Raw genomic sequence first — 18868 nt, 5'->3', positions numbered from 1 at the left:
TATAAGAAAGCAGACTGAATATGCCAGGAGGAACAAGCAAGTAAGCAGCACTCCTCCATGGCCTCTGCATCAGCTCCTGCCTCCAGGTTCCAGCCCTGTTTGAGTTCCTGTCCTTAATTCCTTCAATAATGAATAGGGATGTGGACGTGTATGTCAAATAAACCATTTCCTCCCCAAGTTGCCTTGATCATGGTGTTTTCTCACAGCAATAGTAACTCTGACTAAGACAATCATGACATCTGTAAAATATACCTTCACTATGTTGGCTTCCTTATTAATGTGATTCTCATAATGGCAAGCCCAGAAGTTTTTCTTTGACTGGCAAAAGCAAAGTCACCACTGTGATCTCAGAAACACATAGACAGAAAGGAAGCTGCAAAGGATGAATCACTTGATCTAGTAATTCACATTCTAGCAGTATTATCTCTACCTGTTTCTTGATTCTCTGTGATTAGCTTCATTTTTTTCTGCTGTAAACTGACTTTCTCCATATCCAAGAGTTTGTAGAGTGGAGGGAAAACCACTTGCCCTTTACTGTTGGGGTCACCCGTGAACGGCTGTTTTTCTTCATCCTTTAAAGTTTCAAAATGCCTGCCTAGGGTTTAGATAAACACCAGCCTAAAGCCACTGATGAAAAGAAATTATTTTCTCTTTAAAGATTTGTTATGAGTCTCCCTCCAATGGTTGGAAATAAGCATATGGGAAAGGGAGGCTGGAGTGTGTTGAGTCACCAGTTGGATTGATGGGTTCAATTAAGAAGGCTATTCACTATAAAACAAGGGTAAATATATGGGGTAGTGTGGAGAAGAAACTTAGAGAAAACCATCAAAACAACCAAGGAACTTATTTCTAAAACTCAGAAACACAACCAGACCAAATACAGGACTGACTTCTTCCCTTGCAAAAGTCAACAGGGAAGCAGAAGCCAGAATGAACAAATCTTATGTAACTCAGGTATTAGCATGGCGACAGACAAGTATCTTGGAAATGTTTGGAAAAGCTTATAAAGACATATAGTGCTTTTCTTTGAGCCTTCATCTGTACTTTGTAGTTACATTTAATCAGTAATTCCAAGTAGGACTGGGTGTACAGCCTAGTGGTAGAGCACATGTCTGTGGGCAAAGCCATGGTTATGATACTCAGCACCACAAAATTAGGAATAATAATAATAAAAATCTTGTTTTCTTCTGTATATACAGGTCACATTGAGAATTCTAGAGAAGTACATAATCTTTGTTCATTTTTAAATATTGAATCTTGTGGCAAAGACCAAATTTACATATGGGAAATGGGAAATAGCATAAACGGAAAGTTATAGTTAACACCGCATAGAAAATGGGTTCTTAAATTTATTCATATGGCATAAAATGTAACCTATAAGAAAGAAAAAATTAAATAAAAGCCCCAGAATAATTCAATGCTTGATAACAAAGGCAAAATGTGATAGATGACAATTTTCAATTGATTTAAAGGTATGAGACATAAGCTCTTTTGTGGGTCATAGGGACAAATAAGAAGCATGCAGGCTTCATAAGAATTGCTTTCAATACCTGGTCTGCAATACCCTAGGCATCTCTTTATCCACAGTGGTCTTTGCTTTGTCTGATTCTCCTGTGGTGCTCTCTATAGAGATCTCAAATGCTTTGTGATAGAATCACCAAGGTGCCAGGTTTTTGAAGCAGCTTCATGAGGAAAGAATGGCTTTTAACACCCTAAAAAGCCAATGTTTACATTTCAGTTCTCATTTTCCCTTAACTTTAGTTTTCTCATCTTTAGATGGGTAGAGTATTAATAATGTCTTATTAGTAGGGAAGTGTGGCTTTCAGGGGATTAAATATGAATGAGTTATCTGTATTTATATATATCTTTAATAAAAAGTATATGTTTTTAATAAATGATGATATTGTTATTACTACAAACTACCCTAGAACTGAGATCTCTGAAATCTGAGTAGATTACTATCATATATGTTTGAATGTATGTATTTATAGTATTCTATCATTAGGAACACTTAGAAATATTTGGCATTACTCCTGAAATGTAGTTTATAAGTTGCATTCAAACTCATATCCTCACTTGATCTTTAACATTTTCAAACTTGATCACTATTATTTCTGCTCCACAGAGATAAGTGAGCCAGATAATCTTCCCACAGGGTTGCAACTCCAAGAGGTTGTGTAGTCCCCAAGCATTTATTGGGAAAGTTGCTGAACCAATGTTGAGCCAATGTCTTCTGATTCAAAAGCTGTTCCCCATACCAAAAGGCTCTTTATAGGTGGTATTTTTAGCTTTGCATATATGTGACCTACCTTTCTCCAAAGTCTCTATTCATCCACAAGATACCTATAATTAATTACACACCTTGAATATCCAGTTGACCTGCTATGTAAATATATATATATATAAGTTTATGTTCATTATTATTGGTGTTTTAAGTTAAGAAGCAGGATTTTGTCATATGAAACCTACTGCACTGCCTTTTGTCTTTTGATTAGGATTCCACTGGCATAGACTGACATTAAAATGCTGTTAACTCTGTTAACTCCAGAGGGCACAGCTAATGAAATGTCCCAAAAGTTGAGCATTTGCCAAGACAACGCATCGCATAGGACAGCTCTCAATTAATCATGATGAGAGTATTTCACCTATCTAAATGAAATCTGTAATTTGGGATGGAGATTAAAGATCCTCTGGGGAATGAAGGAAAGGTTGATGTGAAAATTCTAGAAACTTGAAAATAAAGATAAGTCTGCTCAATATTCATGAAGTTGGATTGTTGATGCAAATAGATTGCCATCTCTTATTTTCTAATGTGTAGTCTTGTAGCACTCCTGTGTCAGTCTTCCACAGGTTCCCTTCAAATTTAAAGGGAATTAACTGAAAACTGCACAAATGGTTTTGAAAGAGGAAGCTTACCTATCAAATATGGTTTTCTGGAATCTCTGAGTTCTAATTTCTTGTCTAATATTCATGATCATAGATACATAAATGTAAAAAGATATGTACTAGATAAATATTTGCACTAGATAAATAGTTGTAAGTGAACCGTTATTGCTTTAGGTAAGTATAATGTCATATGCTGGTTTAAATATTGGCTGAGATTTGATTATGCTTACTTGATAGAAAAAAATCAAATTTCTTCAACAAACTCATATTTTATAAAGAAATGGCACACATTTTAACTTATACCCAATTAAATAGAAAGTTCTACCTTTTATAGAGAACAAACCCTTTTGCTGTTGTATGCAATTAAAGAGAAAATTGTTGTGACTTCTATGAATGCTTAATTTACTTTATTAAGCATTACAAATAGGTATTTGAAGTGAGGGGAGGTGTGGAAACTCAATCTTCCTATTTCAGCCTCCAACATCTGCTCAGAGGAGGTACCAGACTTCAGTTAATGCTTGTGGGTATATTTTTTAAACATAGTAACAAAATTGGCCTCCAAATAGATTATTGGTTATACATTTTTTTTCTATTTCTTTTCTTTAGGCTAGCCCTGCTCCTATAATTGTCAACACAGATACTTTGGACACTATTCCTTATGTAAGTACCTTTTTTATTAAGACTTTATTTCAAAAGTCTGGTAATATTTAATTAGCTGAATGTAACAGGCACTGTGTAATTACTTCTATCCAATCCAGATAATGTGATAAAATGATATACATAATTAGTTTGTGAATTTTGTTTTGATAGTTCCTGAAGCTTGGCTTAGTTATACAAATGTTTCGATTTTTTTGTTTGTATATTGTAAGCAGAGTGGCCAGTCATAAGGGAAAGAAAGCACAGACAAATCCATTAAAATATTGTTTATGCACTAGGTGCTTTGCTGGAAAGTGATTAAAATGCTAGTAGCAAATATAGCAAATATCATTATGCTTCTAGATAAATAAACTTTCAGATCAATTTCTAATGCATAGCCTGGAACCTAGTTTATCAATAAATATTAGATAGATTAATTAGGGCTTCTGATAAAAATGGAAGGGAATTTTTTTACGATTGAGTTTCTGTGGAATAAAATATGCAGATTTGTGAAATGTGGAGTATGAAATACTAAGAACACCAGTGAGCACAAAGTAACAGAATGGGCTGGACTAATAGCCTGGAACACTGGCACATAACCACTAGAGTGGCTAAAGATTTTAAGGACAGATTCTAGATCTGGTGACTGCAATAGGCTCAGGGTGGGAGGAAAATTGGTATGATTTTGCATTTCTCTTAGTACTTTGAGCTGGTTGATGGGTGGGGTGATGGTAACCAGGGATCAAAAGATAAACTCATGTCCCCACAGACAGAAGGTGTGGAGTAAGGAAGAAGGGTCAGTGGAATAAATGACAAGAACAGATTTCTGGCCTTTAAGTGGGTAAAGCAGTACTTAGAATTGGCACAAAGAAGGTACTTGTTTCTCACCAGATATTCTTAGACTTAGAAACACAACACACACCCGTGCCTGGAGGCACCAAGCAAATCCCAGACACAAAGGAAGCAAGGGACTGGGGGGAATACAAGGCACATGGCCCTCTAGAGAAGATAGCAGCTACTTGGGCCCATTTTGCCAAATCATGTCATTTTGCAAGAGATGTTGGAAATGTACATGTTTATTAAATATTTTCAAATCCTGATAACAACTATTAATACTTTCCAAAGTTTGTATAGCAAATTGCAAACAGAGTGTGCCTCATCCATAGGCTACCTTTTTGGGAAACACTAACCTCACATAGCTGGAGGTCCCAAACATGTTCTGCAAGCCAGGAGTTAGACACAAGGGAACACCACCAGAACTAGGGTACAATGCTGGGACTTGATTACAGAACACCTGACTAAACTGGGACATAGGGTCAGGACAGAAATAAACTTCAGTCTTGGCTTAATGCTGAATCACCTGAAGTTTTGAACTAGCATCTCATAAATCTTCCTGAACAAGCATAGTTAAGGGCCAGTAAGGAAATGTGGTTAAACTCTCTGACATGAATCAAGTAGTCTTGGAAAGTGGAGGGCTCTTTAGAAGCTATACAGGAATATATTAATGTCATTTGGTGTCTGCTATATTTTTGTTCATTCCTTCTACCTTCTCACTGGATGCCTAACATTGTTTTAAGTAGTTAACAAATGCATATAATTTAACTATCCTAATAAGTGAAGCATAATCTATTAATTTTTATATTTTAAAAATTGGAAAGCCGACTCTCGAGGCTGTTCAGTAACTCATTGAAGTATTCTGTGCAATAAATAAATATATAAACCTAAATACCCTTACTATTATCTCAAAGCTTTTTAGCTGCTATCTTGATGCTCCCTGAGTGTCTTCCCCCCTTCCCTCTCTTATAGTAAGTCTCTCAACTTCAAAACAAAGCTTGCTTAGACACCACATTTCTGCTAGAGAGAGCTTGCCACAGAAGCTCCAACTTTCCTCAGGATAGGGACCCATATATTAAAGAATTCAATATTCTAAACAGATCTATTTGGCATAAAATATTTGATAAAGCAGAAAGGTAATGTATCCTAGCCACCTTTCTGTTGCTAGTAAAAAACACCAAAGGCAAGATGGGGAGGAGAGAGTTTATTTGTCTTACACAATGATGGTCACAATCTATTATTCACACAGTTGAGAGCAGGAAGGAAATCAAATCAGGAGCCTGAATCAGAACCCATGGAGGAATGTTGTTCCCTGGCTGGCTTTCATTAGCTCCCCAGTTCATGCTCAGCTGCTTTCTTAAACAACAGCTCAGGTCTGTGTGCTTCAGCTGATCTCTTCTATGTCAATCATCAGTCAAGACAATCCCCCACAGACATGGTCACAGGCCAGTCTGATCTGGGAATTCCTTCTATTGAGCCTCCCTCAGATGACTATAGGCTGTTTCAAGTTGACCACTGACATTAACACAGAGACTTTGTGTTAATGTGCTTTGCGGATGTAGACATGGATCACAGAGGCTTGCTTTGACAAACGGGACTACTCTTTGTAGTCAATCAACAGTATTTTCAAGCTTTATATTAGGATTCTCATAGCTTCACTGTGAGAGGCAGGCATGTGAACATAGCTTATCAATAGGCTCTAAATAAAGATCTTATACAGACATGCTCAATTAATGTCCTGATCGATTAGCTAGTGAAAGCAGCCACATATAATGAATTAGCCCACTTGTTCTGATTCTGCTAAATGTCAGCTTGATACCTAACTTTTATTATTTCCAAAGCTTCCCTTTTCTGTTTAATCACATTTTCTGCATTAAGCACAAACCTCTTTTGGATTTCTTAAGTGCAAGGTCTATGGTGAAGTTTGCTGAACAGCTCAGAATGATGGAAACATCCTAGTTTCCAGGGTGTCATGTTCCTAAGCAACCCATTTAATCTTTTTGAAGATATGTGAATGTAAGACATAAATTAAAATATGTACCTCAGAAAATGTTAAGGAAATTAAATCAGGTTTTATATATAAAAATGAAATCATGGTTGTTTAGCTTCTAATTGGTAAGAATGTATGTGCTTTTTATAAAAAAATACAGATTTATAGAATAACACTTGGTTAAATTCTGAAGAATTTTATAAATATGAATATCTTCTTCCAGACAGGATAACCCTGAATGCAATGTCTACTGAAAATGGCTGGCTTAATGTGCAGCCATTTCTGGGGATATCTTTGGTTCTCCAGACAGGCTCAACCTCCCCTTTTCCCCTGACTTACTCAGTGGGTAACCTTGAACAAATCACTGTTCCTCTCACAGTCTATTTTCTATTTTCTCATTCCCCAGTGTTCTATACTTTGTTTTCCTCTTTCTTGTCCATGTTCTACTTGTTCACATAATTTCAGCTCTATTTAATGAAAAAATGACTTCAGAGATCCCCAGGGTATTTTAGTCATGTTGCATAAGAACATTTCCTTCTTAAAAATATTACCTGAATGACAAGTTTCAGCTTGTGTTTTTGAAGTTCTCCTCAAAAATAATTTCTATATACGTACATGTACTAATTTTTGCTGATGAGTAAATTTGATCTGGGGATATAAATGGTTCTAATGAAAATGGTTCCTTGTCATACATGCAAAGGATAATCAAACTAAACGAATTCTCTAGAGTAAAAGGCAAATTTTGTTGAAGTGTCTAATAAAGGTATAAACGATACTTAGGAATGTTCTGATTTTTCAAGAAGCTATGGAACATTAGAGTCCTGCTATTAATGATGTTTTCATGTATGTGTGCCTTAAAAGCCCAGTCACAAATATTATCATCATATTATCATGACATATAAAGGTCAGATGCAATTTTGGATGTGGCACAGCCCAACCTTGCATGTAAAGTATGAATCTCCCCATAAAATTAAAATCACTCAAAGAGACACAATAGGACAGAGGAATCTCGGGGGGAGAGAGAGAGAGAGAGAGAGAGAGAGAGAGAGAGAGAGAGAGAGAGAGAGATCTTTTTATTACTTCAAAACTCTAATTACAACTTTTTACCAATTTTCTTATGCTCTTTTATTACATATTTTTATGCTAAAAACCAAAGGTATTCTGTTCTTGGAAGTTCAAAGTGTGTGGAACCTCTCTGTGACCAGCATGGCATATACCCTTTTTTTCTGACTTGCCTTTTCTCTTTTACTATGCATGCCAGAGTTCAATGTTGGCCATGTCTGCTTTCTAGAAATAAAATTAATTAAAGAGATTCTAGAATGTCTTGTGTTTTCTCCACACTCCCCTAGTGTTAATCTGATAGATGGGTAGTTTTCTGGAAATGTGCCACAGAAAATACAAACCTGTAGAATCATGAATTTTCAATCTCAGCCAGTAACTTGGAGACCAGTCATCACAAATATCTCATGTTATAGGTAATTGTACCTCAGCTAATGAATACTAAAGCTTGTCTTACTGCTTAGTATGATCCCATTCAACAGCAATTTTTGGTGTGTAGCAGTCATAAGATCAGTGGAATACAACAGTGAGAATCTATTTTTCCTGCACAAATTTTGTCCTTACTTCATCTGTGAAGAACCAGATGGCTGGATCAGGAGATAACTTCCCTAGCTATGCCAATACTAGTAGGGCCTCTGCTCATGTTAAACCCACTCATATCATATTATCCCAAAGAAATTACATAACCTCACCCAAGGTAGAGAATGAGTAAATACCTGCTGAACCATCAACTTACACACTATAACATTGCCTTGAAGAACTACCAACTGATACAGGAGTAGAAACTTAGCATGCATAAAAAGAAACGATGATGGAGAGAAGGCCATCTGTTTTAAATCTGTTCTTTGGGAGAACCTACTTAGAAGAGGAAAGAAGTGGAGAACAGGAAAGATGGAAGAAGAATTAGATTGCAAAGAATACGAGAAGACCCTTAGTTGTAATCACCCGCTGAACTTGGTTCAAGATCACTTATGTAAAAATCATTTGAAAACAATCATGACAGTACAACCAACAATCATGACAGTATAAATCCTTGGCAGTGATACTCACCATTGGATGAAAGCAAAACTATGATTCTGGGGCAGAGGCCAAGGAAGAGAGGTAGATGACAGGAAAATAAAAGATACCTTAGATTCAGGAACAGATAAAAATAATACTGGTTGGCAGTAAGGTTGGGGATATAGAATGGGTTTGGCACTGGGAGGTGTCTGTTAGCCAGGTGTAATTGACACATGTGCCTGACACAAAGAGCAGGAAAGTGAGGAGAAGCTCTCTTTGGAGCAAGTGGTATTATAGCAGTGAGATAACCAAGCCCTTAGTTGTGGGGCTGGACACTTAAGCATTGATTTCTTTAGATTCCTAAGTACAACAGCAGAGCTTTGTGATTCAGGTTCCTGTTCACATTTAAATTGACAGTATTATAGAATACATTTGCTTCTAACCATTTTAGAAATGATTACTAATGGTAAAACATTTTAGAAGGATTTTTATGAAGTTAGCACATTTATCCTTCAGCAAATAGGTTTTCATATGACATACTTTCTCATGAGCACTACTAAAACTTACATTGTTGATGGTTTTATCTGTAGTATTATCCAGAGATGAAAAATTCTTACCTGTCAGAAAGCAGTTTAATTTTGGCTAAACTGTGTCCATGAGGCAAGAAAAATTCATCAGTTGAGGCAGTGCCATTAATACTTGCTCCAGCATCAAACCTAGCCTATTTGAGTGCATTTCTCAATTTTCAAAATCAGAAGATCCCCCTTACTCTTTAACTTGTCATCTCACTCCAGAAGGTGAGGTATGGAGCAGAACTGCACTGTTTGGGTGATGATGTGCATATGAAGTACCTAGAGACTGAAAGATGCAGGCTGCATTAAGCAGACCTAAGGCAGAGCCTGGAAGACTGCATTTCTGACAGATTCTCACATAAAGCTGCTGTTGTTCAAGTGCCAAACATTCAACACTGAGTATAACAACACAGACTGGTTTTCTTTTTATGCATACCTGGGATTCTGACCCCATTGGTTAGTGTTTGTGTTGGGCTTACATCATATTATATGTCTAAGCCTCTGTGTCAGCTCCTACAAAGTTAGTTTAACATTGACCTTGTAGGAGGTTTTATGAGTAGGTGTTTAATTAGCATTGATCGCAGCCATAAAGTGAGGTGAGGATATGCCTTGATTAAATAAAATATTTCTATGACTTAACCTTGAGTTGTTGGGACAAGAATACAGAAGACATGGGTACTTCAGGTAAGACTAATGGTAGTTCTGCTCATCACCCGGCATACTCATAGTTTGGCACACAGGGTATGCTCTGGGGACTAGTAATGGCAGCATTAGCTGGGAGCTTATGATGAAAGGACTCTATGGTCTTGGGCAAGACTAATGAAATTGAAAACGGTGTAGCAGAAGCATAGAATGTTTGCATATTAATCACTACTAAGCACTATTAGGGAGACAGGTATCCCTTTATTGGTTTGGAATACTTTTCCCTTTCATCACACACTTTTCCGTATCCTTGCCCTATCTTCCATTTTTTCACCTTTTTTTATTTTTAAACTCATTCACATTATTATATAGAAAAGAATCTGAGGTCTATTAAATATATTGAACATATTTATCAAGTATATGGCATGTGTTACTGGTTTCTAGGCACAGGCTTCTCAAAGTAGCTACAAGTCACATGTAGTTATTGTTTTAATTTATTTTATTTTTTAACTTCTATTGATTCTCTATGGATTTTACATCAAATATTTCAATTCCATTTAACTACCTGTCTCCTCACATCTTCCCTCTGCCCTTGAAACTCCCCCAACCCCAAAACAAAACCAAATAAAAAAATAAGAGATTTTTTAAGTATAAAGTTTTTTTATTCATTAATTACTACTCATATTTACATATCCATTCCCCCAAATTCCCTTGCCCTCCCATCCTCCCATGTTCCCCACCAACCCCAACCCAACCCACCCCTGAACTTCTACCCAGGGATAGTGAAGCCCTCCACCAGGGACCTTCAAAGTGTGTCTATCGTTTGGGGGAGGGCCTAGGCCTCCTTGCTGTATCTGGGCGGCAGTAGTATCCCTCCATAGGGAATGGGCTCCCAAAGTCCATTTGTGCTCTAGGGATAAAGACTGGCTCCACAGTAAGAGGTTCCATAGACTGTCTTGGCCTCCTAGCTGGCACCCACATTCAGAGGGCTTGGTTTGTTCCAACGCTGTTTCCCCAGCTTTATGACTAGGGTCTCCATGCTATCAGTAGGTCAGGTCCACTGTTTCTGTGGTTTCTCCAGCCCTGTCTTAGCTCATTTGCTAGTCCCTCTTCCCTCTCCACAACTGGATTCCAGTAGTATGGGTTCAGTGCTTAGCTGTGGTTGCCTGTTTCTGCTTCAAACAGCTACTGGATGAAGGCTCTAGGAATAGTAACCAAGGTAGGCATCAGTCTCATTATAGGGGAAGGACATCAATGGCATCCTCTCCACCACTGCCTAGCTTCTTAGTTGGGGTCATCCCTGTGAATCCCCTAACATTTTCCCTGTGCCAGATCTCTCTCCAAACCTATACTGTCTCTCTCTATCAAGGCATCTTCTTTCTTGCCCTCCTCTATTCCTCCCCTATCTCAGTCCTCTTGGTCTCCTCCACCCTCCCCTTCTTCCCTTCCTACCTCTTTCCTCTCTCCCCACCGCCAGGCTCCCACTTTGGTCAGGGGTTCTTGTCCTCATCCCCTTCTTTGAGGGACTATGCAATCTTCTCTTGTGGTCCTCTTTGTTTCATAGCTCCTCTGGCAGTGTGGATTGTAGACTGGTAATCCTTTGCTCTATGTCTAAAAAATAAAAAATGAGTGAGTACATACCATGTTTATCTTTTTGTGATTGGGTTACCTCACTCAGAATGGTTTCTTCTAGTTCCATCCAATTGTCTGCGATTTTCAAGATTCCATTGGTTTTTCTGCTGAGTAGTACTCCATTGTGTAAATGTGCCACATTTTCTCTATCCATTCTTCAGTTGAGGGGCATCTAGGTTGCTTCCAGGTTCTGGCTATTACAATAATGCTGCTGAACATAATTGAACATATGTCCTTATTGTATGAGTGTCCATTCTTTGGGTATATGCCCAAGAGAGGAATTGCTAGATCTTGAGGTAGACTGATTGCCATTTTGCTGAGAAACTGCCATACTGAATTCCAAAGTGGTTGTACTAGTTTGCACTCCCACCAGCAATGGAGGAGAGTTCCTCTTTCTCCATATCCTCTCCAGCATAGATTGTCATTGGTGTTAATTGATTTTAGCCATTCTGACAGTAGTAAAATAGTATCTCAGAGTGGATTTGAGTTGCCTCTGATGGCTAAGGATCTTGAGCACTCTTTCAAGTGTCTTTCAGCCATTTTGGATTCCTCTGTTGAGAATTCTCTATTTAGTTCTACACTCCAAATTTTAAATCCATTGTTTGCTGTTTTGGTGGCTAGCTTCTTGAGTTCATTGTACATTTTGGAGATCAGCCCTCTGTTAGGTTGGTAAACTATCATATCATCTGCAAATAGTGAAAGTTTGAGTTTTTTCTTTCCAATTATATCCCCTTGACCGCCTTTTGTTGTCTTATTGCTCTAGATAGAACTTCAGTATTGAAGAAATATGGAGAGAGTGGACAGCCTTGTCTTATTCCTGATTTTAGAAGAATCTCTTTGAGTTTCTCTCCATTTAGTTTGATGTTGGGTGTTGGTTTGCTGTATATTGCTGTTATCATGTTTAAATAGATTCCAGTTATCCTGTTCTCTCTAAGATCTTTATCATGAAGGGATGTTGGATTTTGTCAAAGGCTCTTTTAGCATGTAGTGAGATGATCATGTGGTTTTTCTTTTTCAGTTTGTCCATATGGTGGATTACATTGATGGATTTTCCTATGTTGAATCCATCCCTGCATTCCTGGGATGAAGCCAACTTGATCATGGTGGATGATTTCTCTGATGTGTTTTTGGATTTAATTTGCCAGTATTTTGTTGAATATTTTTGCACTGATGTTCATGAGGGATATTGGTCTGCAATTCTCTTTTTTAGTTGTGCCTTTGTACCAAGGTAATTGGTACAAGGTACCAAGGTAATTGTAGCTTCATAAAAAGAGCTTGGCAATGTCCCTTCTGTAGCTATTGTGTGGAACAGTTTGAGGAGTACTGGTATTAGCTCTTCTTTGAATTTCAGGTAGAATTCTGCACTGAAACCATCTGGCCCTGGGCTTTTTTTGGTTGGTAGATTTTGATGACTGCTTCTATTTCATTAGGGGTTATAGGTCTGTTTGAATTGCTTATCTGATCTTGATTTAATTTTGGTAAGTGATATCTAGTCAGAAAATTGCCCATTTCCTTTAGATTTTCAAATTTTGTGGAGTACAGGTTTTCAAAGTATGGCCTGATGATTCTCTGGATTTCCTGTGTCCGTTGTTATGCTCCCCTTTTCATTTCTGATTTTGTTAATTAGCCTGATCTCTTTCTCTGCCTTTTGGTTAGTTTGGATAAAGGTTTGTCTATCTTGTTGACTTTCTCAAAGAACTAACTCTTTGTTTCATTGAGACTTTGTAATGTTTTCCTAGTTTCTACTTTATTGATTTCAGCCCTCAGTTTGATTATTTCCTGGCAGCTACTCCTCCAGGGTGACTTTGCTTCCATTTGTTCTAGAGCTTTCATATCTCAACTTCAAAGACAGACAGTACCTCAGAGTAAAGGGTTGGGAAAAGATTTTCCAATCAAATGGACCCAAGAAACAAGCTGGTGTAGCAATCCTAATATCTAACAAATTAGACTTCAAACTAAAAATCAGTCAAAAGACAGGAAGAAGGGCATTTCATACTCATCACAGGAAAAGTCCATCAAGATGAAGTCTCAGTCCTGAACATCTATGCTCCAAATATGAAGGCACCCACATTCATAAAAGAAACATTACTAAAGCTCAAATCACACATAAAACCTCCCACACTTTTAGTAGGAGACTTCAACACCCCACTGTCACCACTAGATCGGACCACCAGACAGAAACTTAACAAAGAAACAAAAGAACTAACAGAAGTTATGACCCAATTGGGATTAATAGACATCAATAGAACATTCCATCCAAACACAAAAGAATACACCTTCTTCTCAGTACCACATGGAACCTTCTCTAAAATTGCCCACACACTCGACACTGTAGCAAACCTACACAGATACAACAAAAATTGAAATAACCTCCTTTATCTTATCAGACCACCATGCTTTAAGGTTAGAATTCAACAACAACACAAATTGCAGAAATCCTACAAACTCATGGAAATTGAATAATGTGTTATTGCACCATTCCTGGGTCAAGGAAGAAATAATAAAAAAAAAGAAATTAAAGATTTCCTGGAATTGAATAAGAATGAAGACACAACATACCCAAACCTATGGGACACTTTGAAAGCAGTGCTAAGAGGAAAGTCCATAGCACTAAGTGCCCACATGAAGAAACTGGAGAATCATCACACTTGAGAGAGAAGATTCTTGTCATGGAAGCTGTGGTGTGATCAGTTGAATCACACAGTTTACCCTTTAGTCCATTCATCTTTTCTTGCAAGTGTTCATTGGTCTGGCTCTAGGCCTCTGGCTTCTGCCATTGATAATGGGCTCTCACTGGGGATCCTCTTGGATGTCCTGTTGTCCCCTGTCATGGAGATCCTGATGTTTTGGATCCGTTCCAACAGTTCACAGATGAGGTGGTTTCTGGGATGGGCCTGGCTCTGGGGCTAGGTAGCAAGTAGCTGGTTGGTTAGCCCACCAGTTTTCCTTCATTTTCACTACGAAAACTCTCTAACACTTTCCATGTTATCTCACCCAATAGAACCTGAAGCAAGGAGCAGGGCCAGTACTCTTGCTGTCATGTATTGAGATCCAGATTATCCACACTCACACCACCAGAGCCAGCTCTACTGTTTTGCTGATGAGGTACAGGGCACTCTCTCCAGATTGCTGTAGGGAGCATATGAAGTGGTGGGTGGGGGTGGGGGCCAGTCTCCTGCTCTCATGCCATCAGGGCTGGTTCACCTGCACAACAGGGTCAGCTAGTGTGCTGCTGAGGCAGGGTTCAGGGCTCGCTCCCCTGTGTGCTGAAGTTGGTGAGGGGCATGGCTAGTGCCCCTCATTCTGGTGACCCTGGGACCCCTATGTGTCACCCACTACAGGTAACTAGGTGCAGAGGGGGGAAGGCATATTTTCCTAGCCCATTCCACCACATGAGGGCAACAGGCTCCAGCTCTGTTTCTCTCTCACACTCGGGGCTGTGTCACCTGTATCCCTGACAACAAGGTCAACTGTAGTGCTGCTCAGACAGGGTACAGAGCCCACTCTCTTGTATGCTGCAGCCAGTGATGGTCAGTGATAGCTCTCCCACTCTTGTGACCCCAGGATCAGCTATCTCACTTCATATGTAGTTATTAAGATAACATAAATTTAGCTCTTCAATTATATGACCCACATTTTCAGTGTTAATAAACCAATATGGCTAATAAAAAAAGCATTGAATAATGGAGTTAGAAGGAGGATATACTGGGGAGATATGAGGTGGGATAGCTAGTTTTATGTCAACTTGACACACACTATAGTCATTTTAGAAGATGGAATCTCAATCAAGAAAATGCCCCCACTAGATTGGCCTTTGGGCAAAGCTGTGGTACATTTTTTTTGATTGTTAATTGATATATCTGGACCCAGCTCACCATGCACAGTGCTACTCCTAGGCCAGCTTTCCTGGGTTCTATAAGAAAGAAGACTGAGCGAAGCCATTAAGAGCAAACCAGTAAGCATAATGGCCTCTGCATCAGCTGAAGCCTCCAGGTTTCTGTCCTGTTTGAGATCCTGTTCTGACTTCTCTCCATGATGGACAATGATATGGAACTGAAATAAACCCTTTCTTCCACAAGTTCCTTTTGATCATGGTGTTTTACCACAGTAATGGAATCTCTAAGTAGGACATGAGGGAGGTAGAAGGGGAAAATATGGGTTGATATGATAATATCCTATTGTATGCATCTGTGACAGTCTCAAGAAAAAAGAAACATTATAAAATAAATAAAAATAATAAAGATAACACAAATATAATGTGTCTATTATTCCAGAAAGTTGTACACATAGAACTGCAAATAAGTAAATTGGATAGTGGCACTACTTTTGAAAAATCAAGGAACCAAGGCTCAAGAGATGGCTCAATGTTTAAGAGCACTTATTGCTTTTCTAAAAGACCTGAGTTTGGTTCACATCACTCATGGCTTTTTTGTTTTGTTTTGTTTATTTGTTTGTTTGTTTTGATTGCTCACAACCACCTGTAACTCCAGGTTCTGGTCTTTATAGACACACACACACACACACACACACACACACACACACACACACACACAGCAGACACATGAGAACACACACATATACATAAACAAAGTAAAAATACACTCTTATATAATAGCTAACTATAATCAATTATACTATCTAATTCATTATCAAAATATCCTTCCAACTTTTGTGAATTGGCTTTATTTTCTTTACTTTGGGATCAAATCCAAATTTATAAATATTTACCATTATTTTGGACTTGTGGCTAGTACTCATGTACAGAATGTGGTTGCTGTTTTCATGACATTAATCTACAAAGCACTCATATGTGACAATAGAGACCAATGTGCATAATTACTAAATATTTTCATGAAATTTCAGTAATTCATTTTCTTAGTATGAAGTTCAAATAAATCTCAAAATGGTGTGAACACTTAAAGAAAATGAAATTGCCCTACTGATTCCGTCACCATCCTAATTCCATGTTTTACTGCCATGCTTCCCTATGTAAAGTGGTGAACTTTCTTCTCAATATGAGATTACACATATACTAAGAAAGCCTTTATTTTAAGTTGCCACATTGGACTTCAAGTGGGAGACCAGAGGAAAATAAAATATGTTCACATAGAGATTGTTGTTGATGAGAAGTTATCATGGCCCCTTTTCTAAGCATGGATGCTACAAAGACTCAAGATCCTTTTACCTGGACCTAGAGACATTCTGGCTCACAGGCATTTAGCCTGATAGAGTAAGTTCAGAAAAAGTGGGAAATAACTCTGAGGAATATTTGTATAGCTTCCCAACAGCATGACTTCCCAAGCTCACCTGAAGCTGATAGGATTGCAGAATCTACAGCCCTTCCCAGAGCTATAGAATCCTAACTTTGGAGGTTGGGTCCCTTTCCCTTTACCCAAAAGTAGAGATGGTACTAGCTATCACACATGATGCATTAAGCATAAGCAAGTCTGAGGGTGTTGCTCAACAATTTCTGATGTACTTTTCCTACTTAGTAGGAACCCACGATGAGTTAAAGTGCAGATGAAGCAAAGATAAGATCAAGAGGATACAGAGGAGTTCAAATAAAATACTAAAAGTATACAAATATGAATATAAGATATTGTGCATTAATCTGCGCCAATCTTTTTATTTAAATTCTTTAATTACTACTCATATTTACATATCCATTCCCCCATTCCCTCCTCCTCCCATCCTCCCATGTTTCCCACCAACCCCCCCAACCCATCCCCCAACTCCTATCCAGGGATTGTGAGGTCCTCCACCAGGGACCTTCAAAGTCTGTCATATTGTTTGGGGGAAGGCCTAGGCCCTGCTTGCTGTGTCTGGGCTGCAATAGTATTCCTCCATACGGAATGGGCTCCCAAAGTCCATTTGTGCTCTAGGGTTAAAAACTGGCTCCACTGTTAGAGGTCCCATTGACTGTCTTGGCCTCCTAGCTGGCACCCACATTCAGAGGGCTTGGTATGGTCCAAAGCTGTTTCTGCAGATTTATGACTAGCATCTCCATGCTCTCACTAGGTCAGATCAACTGTTTATTCAGGTTTCTGCAGCACCATCTTGGCTCCTTTGCTCATCCTTCCTCCCTCCCCACAACTTGATTCCAGGAGTATGGTTCAGTGCTTAGCTGTGGTTGCCTCAAACAGCTTCAAACAGCTACTGGATGAAGGCTCTAGGAATGGTAACCAAGGTAGACATCAATCTCATTAAAGGGAAAGGGCATCAATGGCATCTTCTCCACCACTGCCTGGCTTCTTAGTTGGGGTCATCCCTGTGGATCCACTAACATTTCCTCTGTTCCAGACCTCTCTCCATACCTGTACTCTCTCCTCTATCAAGGCATCTCCTTTGTTGCCCTCCTATTTTCCTCCCCTGTCAATCTGAGCCAATCTTTAGCCTTGTTTTTTTAAACAATAATTTCATAATCTATTGAAGAAATAGTAAATTAGGAAATGGGATTATGCTCACTGTGAAACATATGCTTTAAATCTGCCTAGCTTCTTCCTGCATATCCTAAAGGTTTCATCTAAAATAATGCTGTTTCTGGAAAAGGGAGGTTAGAAGTCATGCTGCTATTTGAGTTTTTATGTCAGGCTCTTCAGCTGTTAAGGAAGTAATCACATTGTATCCTATCTATTTCATTAAACACTGATCTTTCTTTCTAGAAGGCCAATTTCATAAGCACAGGGGAACATTGCTTGATATTGTTCCCCCTTGTGCCTCTATGACTCAGCACTTTCTTATGAATAGGTAGATGGAGGAAAAGAGGAAACAGAAGAAAGGAATGGAAGGATGAAGGAAAATGTTGAAGGAAAGGAAGGAAGAGGTAAAAGAAGCTATTTCACATGGAGCCAGGGAAAGGTGGAATTTGTATGCAGATCTTACATGATAAGTAAGCTGTTTCTGGGCAGAGTAGATATTGTTGGTAGTATCATCTCACATGTTATTAGAAATATATTTTTTACTAATATACCTCTGAAACCTGGCCTGTAAAGGAACCCTGGTGCATGTTGAGTAAATGAGGCTAACGAAGCATCGATTGACCACCTACTTACTCTGGATACAAATTTTTCTTGAGCATTCCCTATAACTCCTATATTAATGCCTTCATCAGCCTGGAATATCTTTCCCATCTTTATAATCTAATAAAACTCTCACCATTTTTAGGGAGTCTTTATTTATTCCTCTGTCCTACATTAATGTCTTCTTCCTCCTTGACTCCATAGTGTTTCACTCCTAGAAGTATGCCTTCATTAGTGGAAAGATGATGGAATCTGAATTATTTTAATTGGACTATCTATCATTAGCTATGTATCACATGAAGTTCTCTATTTTACCTTATCTGTAAGTAGAGATAGTAATAGCAGACCTTCATGATACAGTATTTAGAACTCAGATTCAATTTTATTTAGCAAAGTTCAAAATAGTAGTGTTCTTAATAAGATTTGGATGCAGTCCTTTCCCATTCGGCAGTTCATAGGTGATTTGTCTTGATCTAGAACATTGGTTCTGTTCCATGATGCTTTAAGGGACGTATCTGACTCTTAGATTCCTGATCACCAGCACTTGGCTATTGCCCTTGTACCTGTAGTCCATGAGCACTGCCACCAAGAAAAAGTGA

At 38.4% G+C, this 18868-nt stretch overlaps 1 protein-coding gene across 4 annotated transcripts in view; it reads left to right on the top strand.

The window, feature by feature from the left end:
* LOC107977363 (disks large homolog 2) overlaps nucleotides 1–18868 on the top strand; it is a 1172797-nt gene that overhangs the window by 466667 nt on the left and 687262 nt on the right. For all 4 annotated transcript variants that reach the window (XM_035442394.1, XM_035442396.1, XM_035442395.1 and 1 more), the window contains one exon: nucleotides 3493–3546. In XM_035442394.1, coding sequence (XP_035298285.1) covers nucleotides 3493–3546 — 54 coding nt within the window. The remainder of the gene's footprint in view (nucleotides 1–3492; nucleotides 3547–18868) is intronic.

Source organism: Cricetulus griseus, chromosome 3 (genome assembly GCF_003668045.3).
Source record: "Cricetulus griseus strain 17A/GY chromosome 3, alternate assembly CriGri-PICRH-1.0, whole genome shotgun sequence".
Classification (NCBI taxonomy): Eukaryota; Metazoa; Chordata; class Mammalia; order Rodentia; family Cricetidae; genus Cricetulus; species Cricetulus griseus.
This window is presented reverse-complemented; position numbering and strand designations above follow the sequence as displayed.